This window comes from Corythoichthys intestinalis, unplaced genomic scaffold (genome assembly GCF_030265065.1).
Source record: "Corythoichthys intestinalis isolate RoL2023-P3 unplaced genomic scaffold, ASM3026506v1 HiC_scaffold_23, whole genome shotgun sequence".
Lineage (NCBI taxonomy): Eukaryota > Metazoa > Chordata > Actinopteri > Syngnathiformes > Syngnathidae > Corythoichthys > Corythoichthys intestinalis.
This window is the reverse complement of record NW_026651592.1, coordinates 11712169-11726231: the sequence shown is the minus strand read 5'-3', so window position 1 is coordinate 11726231 and position 14063 is coordinate 11712169. Positions and strand designations below refer to the sequence as shown.

Genomic DNA, 14063 nt, shown 5'->3' with positions numbered 1-14063 from the left:
ATAAATTAACTGCAAAGTTTAGGGAATGTTTTATTATTATGATTTTTAAATTATCTCATAAAAAGATCCTAAATTGTGAACCATAGTTTTTTTTGGTGGTTCTCAACAATTTGTCAGTTGGACATGTTTACAAATTTTCCTCTTGACTATGTGTAGCATTCACAGTGTATGTGTTGTGGTAGTATATGTCTACCAGAGACTTATCAATCATTGTGTGCAATTATGTGCATATTTTGTGTTTTTGTCTTACTTGTGCACAGAGATCAGTTGGAAGCAGAACCGACGGTCCATGTCATCCAAAGACTTGACGGCACACAGTCGGAGGTCCTCGAACAGGAGCATGGATGCCTCCTGTAGAGCCCAGCGGAAAATTAAACATCACAACTTTTTATCCTCACAACAACAGCGGCTTTATTGTTTTACTTTGCTACCAATAAGTGGTTAAAATTTACTTTGTGTGACTTCCTGTAGATGAGTTGGTTGTCTCGAATAGCGAACCAGCACCTGTACACAAAAAATAAAAATGTTCATGTTGCCATTTCAAAACTGTGTGTTTTTTTTAACCCTCTTCAAATGACCTCTTCCAGGTTTTCAACTTCCTTCGGGAGCGTTTGAAAAGGTAACCTTGAATGACGTCATTGTTCCCGTGACACGACTGGACCAGCGTCTCTCCTGAGGCATCCTATACACAAATACGCAGAAAAAAGATCAAAATGTGTAACATTCGAAATAAATAATTTGAACCAAGAGGCCTGACGGCGAATGAAAATTTAACATTAATTCTGCAAACCCTATCAGTTCAAATGGATTGGACATCTACTAGTGACAAAGTAGTTTAAAATCACAGAAGGATGAAAAGAGCCAAACGATTCAACTTCTATTATAAAAAAATAAAAATAAAAAAAATGATAAGTTATCCTGCATCATTGCAGTGAGTGGTTGTACCACTCATGTGACGTGCTGCGCTCCCCCAACTCACCAGTGTCCTCTCCAGGCTTGCTTGTTTTGAAACACACGGTAAGATTTGTTTTTTGGCGAGAGAGAATATGCAATGTACTTTAGCCTTTATGGTCTGTGCGTAGTGATCATCACACACTTACGTTAGAATTTGGCTAGCGCCAACTCTCAGACAACTTAATTATTTTTATACACGCACTACGTGGCTTCCAAGTGAGTAGAATTCATTGAAAATAATGTACTGTTTTGCTGCTGAGTGTGTATTATCACCAGTAAGTGGGTGTTATCCTTGTAGACGCTACAATATGTGCTTGTCTGTCAATGTTCAGTCGAAATTGTTGAAAACCTTTATGAATTTTTGGACCAAAACATTTGAATTTTACAGTCGAAAACATTTTGAGTATATGTCGACTAAAACTAGTAAAACACATTTTGAAATGACTAAAATATGACTAAGACTAATAAGTATTTTTGACTAAAGGGCTGCCAAAAACAACACTGATTGAGAGAAATGCATTCGTGGTCTTATTGACTTACTCTTTGTTGGACCAGCAGGTGAGCATTCTCCAGATTTTTCCGTGTGCTCGCACACTCAGCCGACCGCTCGCACAACTGATTACAAAGTCGACAGAGGCATCTTTAGTAGTGCTAGGGGGAAACGGAGACAGCTTAGTTCCTACGTAGGTGTTGAGCGCATTTACTGACCTGCACTGCCATAACTTTCATGGCGGGATCGAGGTCCCTGAGTAGGTCAAATCCTTGATGGAAAAATGTCAGCTGAGCGTTGACCAAGGAGAACACCTCAAATAACAACACACACTCAGTCAGACTAAGAACAGGGAGGGAAATTTTTAAAAAATGGATGCGGATTTCCATCAATGGCAGCGAATGGGTTTATGCTCCGCTAAAATAAGGTAGTGAAGTTCTGGTCTCACAGAGTTCAAGATGTCCGTCTTTTGCTGAGTCTTGAACATGTTCAGCTAAATGACAAAACAAGAATTCTTTAGTCTTGAGAGTTTTCGCTCTCTGAGTGTACCCCTGTATTAACCTGCAGACAATAATCCAGGGCAAAATGCTGATAGCATTTACGGGTAGCTGTGAGCAAGTGACTTGCTCTCTCGGCCTCTGCGGTCTTGTGTCGAGACACCTGAGCATTCTTGGCAGCCGCTGTGTCCAGATTGTCACCGATACGCAGAAACTCCACACGGGTCTCTGACAGCTGAGGAAGGAACCTTAAAAGCCATAAAACGACAGCCAACAATTGAGTGGTATAACCGATCCAACTGATGTAAACTAAAAAAAGGATTTAAATTCAGGGTTTAAAACCTAGTGTGAGTACAAGTGTGCACTTACTGCTCGCACAGATTACTGAGCTGATGACTGATAGCTCGCTGGCTCTGGTCCAATAACATCTGACAACATACACATAAACAGGGGAGGATGGGGTTGGTTGTTACAATTGCTTTCCTTTTGCTCACCAGAGAGCAGTGTAGCACAATATCAGTATTGAAAGGTACAGTATATCTTGCGTTTTGATTAGAGCTGTCCCGACTAGTCGACATAGTCGACGTCATCGATGACGTAAATCCGTCGACGAGCACAACATCCCGTCGACGGTTAATGAAGGGTTAAAAAAAAAATACATGCGTGGAAAGTTCAGAATGTCGGATGCTCTGTATGCAAGCGGGGAAAGCGGCACAAACCCAAAAAAAGCGCACCAGAGTGTCCAAAACATTGACTTATTTCAAAGAAACAACGGAGGGTACACTCTTCTGTCCTGTCTGTTAAATGCCAAGCTTGGCTGCACGTCAGCCGTGAATAAACACCTCAAGCGCCGTCACCGTTTGTAATTTTTTTCTTCTTTTTTTTGTACACCAGAGGGTGCTGTCGCCTTACTGAATAATAACGTTTCATTGACAATGGGCCCATAGTGCTATTAGTATTGTCCTTAATGCTAACTGAAAGGTTTATTTCATGTTATGGTTTATTTTATGGTATAGAAAATTATATAAGGTTAAAAGGTCATAAATATATACAGTATATACAGTGATTGCACTCAAGGGAGAGATTGTCAATGATAAGGTAATAAATTAAGGTAAAGGCAATTCACTGATATATAAATAAGGTTTAAAAGGAAAAAGGTGAAAAGTTTTTGTTAATTTCTAATTGTGTTGTTTTATTTGTGTGCACCATAGCTCTTACAGTGTGATTACATCAAGGATGGAATAAAAGTTGTAAACCATCAGTTTAAGAGACCACCTTTTCAATCAGGGATGCTACACTAGTAAATTCTATCAGCATTTGAACTAATTGTTTATTTGTGATTTATTATTATTTATGTGTTTATTTGTACTTTAATAAATAATTTAAGTGTTCCAATATGTTTTTTGTGAATTGATAAGCGTCAACAAAAATGTCATTGCTAAATTAGTGAACAAAAGCAAAATAATTTTTTTTTTTTTTTAAATTATTAGATTAGTCGACTAATCGTAAAAATAGTCGGCTGACTAATCGGGAGAAAATTAGTCGTTTGGGACAGCCCTAGTTTTGATGACACAACAAATTAAAACAATCTAATTTGCCGGTAATATTATCATGTAAACTTATTAAACGTATTTTTGGGCACCCGTTTAAGTTTTTGGTTGCCACTGAAGGTGCGAGATGTCCAATCCATTTTGACTGGGAGAGGCTGGCAGGTTAAGAGCGATATTGCCGGCCATTAACAGAGTGTATTTCTGTGTTTATCCATTTTAATTGTATTAATTTTGTTTTTCTCAACATTACCGTAATTTGTGGACTATAAACCACTACTTTTTTCGCCCTGCTTCAACCCTGTGGCTTGGAGTTTAGTGTAGCTTATTCATGGATTTTTACAGAATAATCAACATCTTTCAGTATAAATGTCACATAATGCATGTAGAGGTCGACCGATATATCATCCAGCCGATATATTGGGCCAATAAATTTGACCCCCCTCCAAATATCAGCCAACGGCCGATTTGCAGTAAAAAGCTTAATTCCTTGGCAGTCTCCCATCCCAGTACTAACCTGAACCAGGTTTCAGTGTAGGATGGCTGTAAGGGACCAGCATGTAGGTAAGCTGCTGCCGACGACTGACTATAAAGCAACTACTTGAAGTTGAAATCATTTGTCGCTTAAGTTATTGCTTTGACTTTATTGTATATTGTCTTTATTTACTGCTCCTTATCTATTCTGTACTTTTTGTTTTACTTGTTTGCAAATGCGTATACAGTGATCATTCATTTTTCGCAATTAATGGTGATCCCCACCATAATCGAAATTCGTGAAGTAGAGGTGTAGCTTATTTACATTAAACCCACCCCCTCCCCCCAATTTTTTGGGGGGTGTGTTAAATGTATTTATTCAGATTTGGCATTGGAAAGAGACACATACAAGACATGATTTTTATTATTTTTTTCATTGAGTAAGTCCTCTGAAATCAACTCATGCTGCTTAGACCAGCACACGACACAACACAATGAGTTGCCACAGCAATTACAGCCAATGTTTAAAAAGCTAAACAAGGCGGCGGCCTTTGAAAGGTAGTTGTCTGGCCACTTCAAAGCAGCTCCTTTGTCACTCATTGTTTACTTCAACAAGCTGCCTGAAAAGAAACGCTTCAGGAGGGAGAGTGAGAGGCTGTACTTGATCGGATGAGAAATCTCTATAAAATCCTGCATTTTTTTTTTATTGGGGGATCCACAATGGACTAAGGGCGCGATGTTTGAAGCACGAAGTAGCAAGGAATCACTGTACCTAAAGTTCAATAAATGGTTGGAATTCTATTGGTGCGTTGATATATATTTTAGTGCTGAAACGATTAATCGATTAACTCAAGTATTCGATTAGAAAAAAAATATTCGAATTAAATTTTGTTCCTTCAAGTATTCGTTTAAAGTGGTGTTGTATTGGTTTATTTTGAAAGTGTTTGCATTTAGTTTTATTGATTAGGGTGAATACATTGCCCTCTGGGCTGCCATTTTTCACATGGCTGAATCCAACTGCTCCCTGTTAAGACCTGTTAGGGTTTTTATTTGAGCAAATGTTTTTCAATGCATTCATAATTTAGTTTATGGGTATATTTTGGCGTTTTTTGTGGGCATCGGTGTCTGAACCATTTGTTAAGACCATTGTAAAAAAAAAAACAAAAAAAAACTTTAGCATTTTATAGCATTTAAGATAGCGGACTTTTTCTTTGTGTGACGGCCCTGGCCATTTAATTGTTATGTTTTGAGACTGTTCCAGTCAGCTGATCGTCTCCTCCACCAGCTGGTTGCTTCCCCTCCCACTGTGACGACAGCTGAAGGACGCAGGACGGACCGACGACGTCGCCGCCGCTGATTGGCCACGAACAAAGGCGCCAAGCTTCTTAAACCTGCCACTGTCAACGCTCTGGGAGGTCGCATTTGACAGCATTCTGCCGCGGTCCTCCTCGCCAGCTGTTTACTTGCCATTCACGCTCGTTTGCATTTGATCGCTAGTCTGATACACTCTCGCTTTTTCGGTGAGGTCTTTTGTGTTTATTCGTTATTGGATCGTTTTTGTTCACCACCGTAAATAAGAGCACTGAAGCAAGTAGGGGTAAGTCGCCATTTCTGTTCAACCCGTTTTCTCCTGTTTTGTTTACCGTAAGAAGCTAGGTTAGTGGTTGTCTTTTCTTTGTTCTTTTTCATGATCAGGGTTTAGTTAGCGGGTGGGGTTCAAGTGTAGATTCCTTTTGTTTGTTGTTTTGGCCTGGGCTTACCCTGAAGCCGCGCTTCATCCACATTTTGTACATATTCATTGCGAGTTTGATTGTTGTGTAAATAAATTTGTGCCACTTGTGAATTTGTGTGGCTCGTTTTATGTTACGCCCTTCGCGAGTCGTCCTTGGGACGTAACAGTAAGTTAGCCATTTCTTCTTTTCTTGTACAAAGATCCTCATTAAAAAAAAAAAAAAAATTATACCGTTTGAGGGTCAGCTCAGGTATTTTAGTTTTCATGTTCCTTATCCGATTACTTGATTATTTGAACTAACTAGTCCATTGATTAATCGACTACTAAAATATTCGATAGCTGCAGCCCTAATATATTTATATACTGAGTGTTTCAATTTTCATAAATCTCATAATCAAAAAATATTGGTGGTAGAAAAGTAGATCGGCCTTAAATACCCGCCTACAAAATCAACTGCAGACATTGGCAATCGGGTGATTTTTTTTTTTTTTTTAATCAGTATCGGTCTTAGAAAATCCCCTATCAGTGGACCTCTAAATACAGTGTAGACACCTGTGACTTATATATGAACAAGTAGAGTTTTCTTGTATAAATTTCAGGGGTGCCAGGCACTGCTTTCTTTGTCAGTCATGACAATAACGAAAGTATTTCGTCGACGAACAATATTTTCATGCACCCCTAACCCCTGACTCACAGTGTGAAACGTGAGCAGCTCCTGCAGGCCTTGCTCGAATTGGGTGAGGCAGTTCTAAAAGGACATGAAAAGAAAGTCAGGAGAGCAAACATTCTTAAAGCCATGAAGGCCCTCTCGTGTGGGGTCGATGAATCTGTAATTTAAATACAAATATAAAAGCCATTTAAACAACGGAATATAATGACACATAAGAGGAACACAGACAGCAAAAAAACTCATTTCTTGTACAGAAATACTTATTATCAGATGGGTCCTTACTGCTATGACGCCATCCTCCTTGTGACGTGAAAACAGCTCGGATAGGCCAGTGAGAAACAGTTGATTGGCTGCATTGTATGCTTGTCCCGCCTCCACCATTTTTCCGCACAGCCTTGTAACCTGATTGGTTGCACAACAAACACCAGTTAGATGACTGGTGTCAAAATCACGGCCCACGCCCCCCACCTCAACTAAGCTGTCCCCACCAATGATTTGGGACACAATAAGTATTTTTGGAGGTGTAGACTTAATTCAACGAAACAATTCAGTTTTCATTTTAGTCACACAATAATGTGCTATTTAAATATTAGAATTTTTCTCTCTCTCCTCTCCCTTCTCTGATCTAAAAAAATGAGTTAGTCCTCTCCACACAGTAGAGGCTGAACTCAGTAGCGTCTGTGCCTATAGCACACCGCTTCAGGATTGGTTGAGATATTCACTCAGAAACACAGTCAGTCACACAGGTTCTAAAAGATCCCATCAACTAAAATCTTGAGGTTCAGACCATCCGAACCATTTCTCCTGAATTGTTCAAAGCTCTATTCTCCACTACTGAGTGCAGTTGTTAAGCTGAGCTAAAAGCTAATAATAGCAAAGCATAAGGTGACAGGCACAGACAGAGAAGAGCTGCCTTGAATTACAGTGGTACCTCTACATACGAATTTAATTCGTTCCAGGACCTTGTTTGTAAGTCGAAATGGTCGTATGTCGAGCAGGATTTTCCCATAGGAATACATTATAATTCCATTAATTCGTTCCAAAGCCTAAAAACATACACTAAATTCTTAATAAATACTGCTGGCACTGTTAAAAATGACAATTAAACATAGAAAAACAAATAAGTTATAAATAAATAATTCAGAATAATATAATAAGAAGAAGAATAATTAATAATTATTCCTGTAAATAATGTAACGAATCGGATTCTAATATGGCGGACACTTTTTACTGTCCCTGAACGCACCGCGAAGCTGACGTCTCAGTGAGATAGGTCGGTGCGGTAGAGATAATACTTTCGTTTTCTTGAGAGCAGTCAACTGCTTAAGACAATGGGCGTTTTGTGTTGGATAAGTTCTTAAATAAATGATAAAAACGTGACGAAGCTGGCGATTTCCTTGGCAATGTTACCACAATAATAATTGTCACCTTAACTTATAAATAGTGGCGAACGGTGGTCGGAAGAGGACCATGGAGCTGTATTGTTGAGCCAGTTCAGGGACGCGCACCCCAAGCTCATATTTTTCTATAACTTGCATCTTCATTTCAAAGGTAAGCATCACTTTTTTCCTTGTTTCTCCAACTGTATCAACTTTTTTTGAAAACTGTGTTGATTTCTCACACAAGAAAATCCACCGTGCGTTCGTTTGCAGTGCTGTCATGTCGTCGTATTTCGAGCAACTCGTCGGATGTAGAAACAAATGGCGGCTCAAATTTTACGTCGGATGTCGAAAAGTTCGTGTGTCGAAGTGATCATATGTAGAGGTACCACTGTATTTATTTCTGCCACTCTAAACGGCTAACTGTCTGGATATTGATATCAGAAATAGTTCCGTTTTAATTACATTTAAGATTTATTTCCAGGAAGGATGTTATATTAGATAGGGAAAGTAGCCTACAGTATACATTGCTGATCAAAATCTTAAGACCAGTTGAAAAATTGCAAGAATTTGCATTTTGCAAATTTGAGTAGAGCTGCAATATGCAAAGACAAGGAAGGGGAGTATAATAATAAGAACTTTGAAAAATTAATTTCTTGAGAACAACAAATAAACTATAATACGCCGTTTGATCCCCTGATCAGAAGTTAAAGACGATCGCTCAAAAACTAACCAGAAGCGGTATTTATAATAATATATTCAGTATTATATACATAAACAGTATATATACACATCCACACACATTTATCATGAGACATATATTACTTATACACTACCGTTGAAAAGCTTGGGGTCACTTAGACCCCAAACTTTTGAACAGTATAAAACTGTATACGTTGCTAATTAGTACCCCAAAAAAAGTTGTACTCATGATTTCCAGTCATTTTTTAGTAATTAGCGTTTTTGTGTCGGTCTTTTTTTCCCCCGTGGCACAGTGATATTGATACGGCGGAGTAGTATCGTCAGTGTGTGAAGCTGTATCAGGTCACGTGCACCAATAGACCCTACTCACCGACGTCACAGAATGACGTGTCGCTGTATCCGGCCGCCATATTGTCCGTCTCTGTTTAGCCCTATTCTCAATGGTTTCAATTAGTCGTTCAGTTTATAGAGCAATTCATGGAAGCCCCAGTGCTTTCAGACGCTGTAAACTCATTGGATGCGTTGCATAAAAGGCGTTATGTGGAAAAGCTTCAGTCTATCCATTCGCCAAATCCATATTTGATGCCTAAATCGATATTTTTCGACCCGCTGTCTTTGCCCTCCGCCTGACATCTGCTACCCTGATATCTACAACTATCTTTTCCACAGAAACTCTGCCTATTCTCACGAAACTTTGAAAAACATTAAGAGCAGCACTCTAAGCAACATTACCCTGTGTGATTTCTAAAATGGCGACAATCAAAAAAAAAAAAAAAAAAAAAAGTTGACTGCGATGGCCGACGCTTCAAGGATAGGTGGATATTGGACTATTTCTTCAATAAAACACGCAACAACTGTGTCTGCCTCATTTGCAAAGAGAGAGTCGCTGTTTTCAAAGAGTTCGATGTGACGCGATAATAACAAGACATGCTGACATGTACGACAACATTACAGGGAAGATACGCGAGAAATTATAGCAACTTGAAGCTAGTTTAATTTCACAGCAGCAGTATTTCGCAAGAGCCCGAGTGTCGAAAAAGAACGCCACAAAGACGAGACTGTTGAAATTATGAATTTAAAAAAATAATAAAGCAAATGTGACACACAGAAGGGCTTGCTAACATTTGTTTAAATATATTGTTCTATGTAAATCAGCCAAGGTAGCCCCCCGCATTTTTACCACACCAAATCTTTGCAAAAGGTTTGGACACACCTGTTTAACTGATGATCCGTAGACGAGGCCAGCTTCTTTCACTTAGTACCAGCTAAATATTATTCAAAATGTAATGATGGTGGAAGAAATAAGCATCTTGAATTTGAAACTGTATGTTTTCGGCGATTAGCCTCGCAATGATCTTAAATGTGGTTGTCAGCCCAAAACCTTCTAAATACATATTAAATGCATCTTACCAGATATAAAATGACTACTACATACTCCGTGGTAATCGTTTGGAGCCCAGTTTTCTCGTCGAATTGCAGCAGTCCATCTCGCTCTCCTCTCCGGGTCTCTCGGAATACGGTACAACTTCAAGTCTCTCCGTCTATCTTCTCTGTTATTGCAACCAACCGCCACACACGCCTTCACCATTTTGATTATTAATGTTAACGAGCAGAAAAACACGTCGTAATAGGAGGAATTTACGTAGCGGTAATGCGTCAAAACGACGAGGAGACAGACAATATGGTGCGGAGGCGTGGTTGTGACGTTATGTGAGTAGGGTCTATAGGAGGCGAGGATTGGTGCCATGGTTTCGAAAACAACAACAACATGGCGTCGACCATTTCTAACTACGACATGAGCGAAGATGAACAAAAGATAAGAAAACCGCATTCGAAGTTTAGTCAACGGGGAAAAAAAGAATGACACATAAACGCTAATTACTAAAAAATGACTGGAAATCGTGAGCACACTTTTTTTTTGGTACTAATTAGCAACGTATGTATATGTTATAAAGCAGAGTTTATGTAGATCCACTTGAGTGGAACGAAATCCATTTTCTAAGCACTTTTTCCATGGTCCCAATACAGCCTAAACACTGCACTTCAGCTCTCAGTCTCTAGCCAGGACTGTAAAATAACATGAAATAATGCAGTAATTCATCATGTGTTAATGGTAACAGACTTACATGTTAAGTTAGTGCCAAATAACACTGTAACAGTAACACGTTACTTCTTAACGTGTTAGTCCCAGACTCCCAACCAAGGCCGGCTCAGCCTATACGCAGACTATGTTTGGATGACTGGAAAATAGACGCACGAATATGTCGAAGAGAATTTATCCTTTGGAGCACAGAAACGAAAGAAGAAAATCTGAGAAGAAACAACAGTATCAAGGTAATACACCATATGCTTCTATTTGTTACTTTCCAAGTGGTGAGAGCGCAACTGAGCATCGACTGTAACATCCCAAGTAATGATGTCAGGCTTACGTTGTTTTATAAAGTTTTATTTCTATCACAACTCGGCGCCTGCTCGTAAAAGTGCTCTCCCTTCACTCTCGCTCCTGTGTGATGCTTTCAACTGCGATCACGAAAAAAAAACTGTGATCACAAAATAATGACAATAATGTGTAGTGATTTGGAAATTTGCCGCGAGCAAGTAATGAGTTTCTGGTTCAGAGGTAAACCGCGCGGGCGATGACGTAACACATTTGGCTTCTCCTTTCTGCTCATGCGTAGTTGCACAAAGGCGTACCTTGCAGAAGCGGGGGGGTGGGGCCTTAAACGCACCTTAAACGTGTGGAAAGGTACAAAAATAGTCAGGAAAATACCCTGGAGAAAATTATCTGTCCTAGTGTAGACGTAGCCATAGTCATTTAATTTGTATCGGACATTATTATCAAGTAGTATACATGTATCAGCTTACAGTGAATCTACTTAATTAGTTGCGCACTCCCCATAGTACACGTTTTTGTTGACGATTATTTTCCTGGGCTGAATTTCGTTCCATGTAATCATATTTTGTGCTTTGGATGATTCAAACGAGCTATTGAAAAGTATCTTGGAATTAGAGGTGGAGTGCCATCCTCTTCACAAGATGATTTCCCCTAATGTACAATTCAAGCTAATGCTTGGCAATGTCGTGTACATAGTTATGAGATCAAAAATCAAGAAAGATGCACATAAGGTTACAATTTTATTACATTTTTACAAAAATATCGGCCCCTTGGCATTATTTTACTCAGGGCCCCCAAATGGCCTGGGCCGGCCCTGCTCCCAACACTGTTGTCTGAAAAAGTGATAAGCTCATCTTGCTCACATAGAAAAGTTTTTCAATAATTTGCCATTATAGTGCTTATAAAAACTATGTTGAGGGGAGTTGAAGTGCTTCATTCTGGAAATTGCTGCTCTATGGTGCCAACTTCAGTAAGGGGTGTCACCGACTGCAAGTTATGGCTATTTCTGTCTTTATTTCCATCAAAGTCAATGCTGTACCTTGTCCAGCTGTGTCTGTAGCAGAAAAACATCCTCCTCAAACTTATCCAGGTTCAGCCTAAACAAATACACAAACAAAAAAACACACAAGAAAGTTTAAGCAGCGGCGCATGCGCCTCGCCGATGCCAACTCATCGAGCGAGAGTTGCTTACCTGAATTCTGGAGAATCCGCGACGCACTCCGAGAAGTCAAGTAACGCTTCCATATTGAGTGAAGGTACCTGGAAACCGTCGAAGTATGCTACCCAAACAGCAAGTTGTTAGCCGGCGTGCTAACACACAGAGAACTTTCTCATTAGAAACAAAACTACCTCCAATTAACACAACTACGACTAAGAAAAGACGAAACCTACTCAGCTGTTTACTTGTCGTGTACCATGTGTTCGTGAAAGATAAGCTTGTGTTGGGGCTTGCACAGCTGTCAGCATCCCACACACGCAAAGTGATGCTAACATTGGCAGTCTTGAGCGCTCCTCCAGCCCACATCCGGGTTCTGTTTAATTTGCGGAGACACCAAGCGGTGGTTCAAGTTACTGCGTTCACTGTGATTAAAGATTGGTGCTATTCATTTTAATGTACACAATTATCTTGGCATTTAGATAAGCATTATGGAGGACCAAAGCTGCCAAAAAAAAAAAAAAAAAAAAAAAAAAAAAAAAAAAAAAACCTAATATTAAGTGTGCATTTCCATGCCAGTGACAGCCATGTACGTCCATGCCATTGATGACTATGTACTGTATGTCGATTCTATTGATGCCAATTTACTTGGATTCCATTGACACATATGTACAGTGGGGAGGACAAGCATTTGATACACTGCCGATTTTACTGGTTTTCCCACTTGCAACCCATGTAGAGGTCTGTAATTTGTATCATAAGTTCTCTTCAACTGTGAGGGACGGAATCTAATACAAAATCCAGAAAATCACATTGTATAATTTTTAAATAATAAATTTGTATTTAACTGCATGAAATAAGTATTTGATACATTACCAACTAGTAAATATTTCGGCTCTTAGTTCTTTTTTAAGAACCCCTCCTGTTCTCCACTCATTACCGGAAGTAACTGCACCTGTTTGAACTTGTTACCTGTGTAAAAGACACCTGTTCACGTGCTCAAACAAACAAACAAACTCCAACCTCTCCACAATGGCCAAGGCCAAAGAGCTGTGTAAGGACGTCAGGGATAAAATAATAGACCTGCACAAGGCTGGGATGGGCTACAGGAAAATAAGCAAGCAGCTTGGTTAGAAAGTAACAACTGTTGGAGTGATTATTTGAAAATGTAAGAAGTTCCAGTTGACGGTCAATCTGCCTCGTTCTGGAGCTCCATGCAAGATCTCACCTCATGGGGCATCACTGATCATGAGGAAGGTGAGGGATCAGCCCAGAACTACACGGCAGGACCTGGTCAATGACCTGAAGAGAGCTGGAACCAGTCTCGAAGAAAACCATCAGAAACACATTACGCCTTCATGGATTAAACAGCGCACGCAAGGTCCCGCTGCTGAAGCCAGTGCATGTCCAGACACGTCTGAAGTTTGCCACTGACCATCTGGATGATCCAGAAGAGCGATGGGAGAAGGTCATGTGGTCGGATGAGACCAAAATGGAACTTTTTGGTCTAAACTCGGCTCGTCGTGTTTGGAGGAAAAAGACAGATGAGTACAACCCCAAGAACACCATCCCAACCGTGAAACATGGAGGAGGAAACATCATTTTTTTGGGGCTGCTTCTCTGCCAAGGGTACAGGACGACTGCACCGTATTGAGGGGAGGATGGATGGGGCTATGTATGGCCAGATCTTGGCTGACAACCTCCTTCCTTCAGTGAGAGCCCTCAAGATGGGTCGTGGCTGGGTCTTCCAGCATGACAACGACCCAAAGCACACAGCCAAGGCAACTAAAGAGTGGCTCCGTAAGAAGCATCTTAAGGTCCTGGAGTGGCCTAGCCAGTCACCAAATCTGAACCCGATAGAAAATCTATGGAGGGAGCTGAAAGTCCGTGTTGCCCGGCAGCAGCCACGAAACCTGAAGGCTCTGGAGAAGATCTGCATGGAGGAGTGCGCCAAAATACCTGCTGCAGTGTGTGCAAACCTTGTCAAGGACTACAGGAAACGTTTGGTATCTGTAATAGCAAACAAAGGTTTCTGTACCAAATATTAAGTTCGATTTTTGTGATGTA

The 14063-nt window shown here is 40.1% G+C and overlaps 1 protein-coding gene across 3 annotated transcripts in view; it reads right to left on the bottom strand.

Moving 5' to 3' along the window:
• The window catches only part of LOC130911173 (arf-GAP with coiled-coil, ANK repeat and PH domain-containing protein 2-like), a 32689-nt gene extending 20293 nt beyond the window's left edge, over window positions 1–12396 (bottom strand). The window contains exons 1-13 of one of the 3 annotated variants that reach the window (XM_057828966.1): window positions 12233–12396; window positions 12033–12151; window positions 11880–11937; window positions 6647–6766; window positions 6389–6442; window positions 2311–2369; window positions 2006–2189; window positions 1893–1937; window positions 1663–1758; window positions 1495–1569; window positions 579–682; window positions 453–504; window positions 251–351 (exon numbers count right to left, since the gene is read on the bottom strand). In XM_057828966.1, coding sequence (XP_057684949.1) covers window positions 251–351; window positions 453–504; window positions 579–682; window positions 1495–1569; window positions 1663–1758; window positions 1893–1937; window positions 2006–2189; window positions 2311–2369; window positions 6389–6442; window positions 6647–6766; window positions 11880–11937; window positions 12033–12085 — 1001 coding nt within the window. In that variant the 5' untranslated portion in view covers window positions 12086–12151; window positions 12233–12396. The other 2 variants (XM_057828968.1, XM_057828967.1) reach the window with 2 other exon arrangements.
• Between the last annotated feature and the right edge of the window lie 1667 nt (window positions 12397–14063).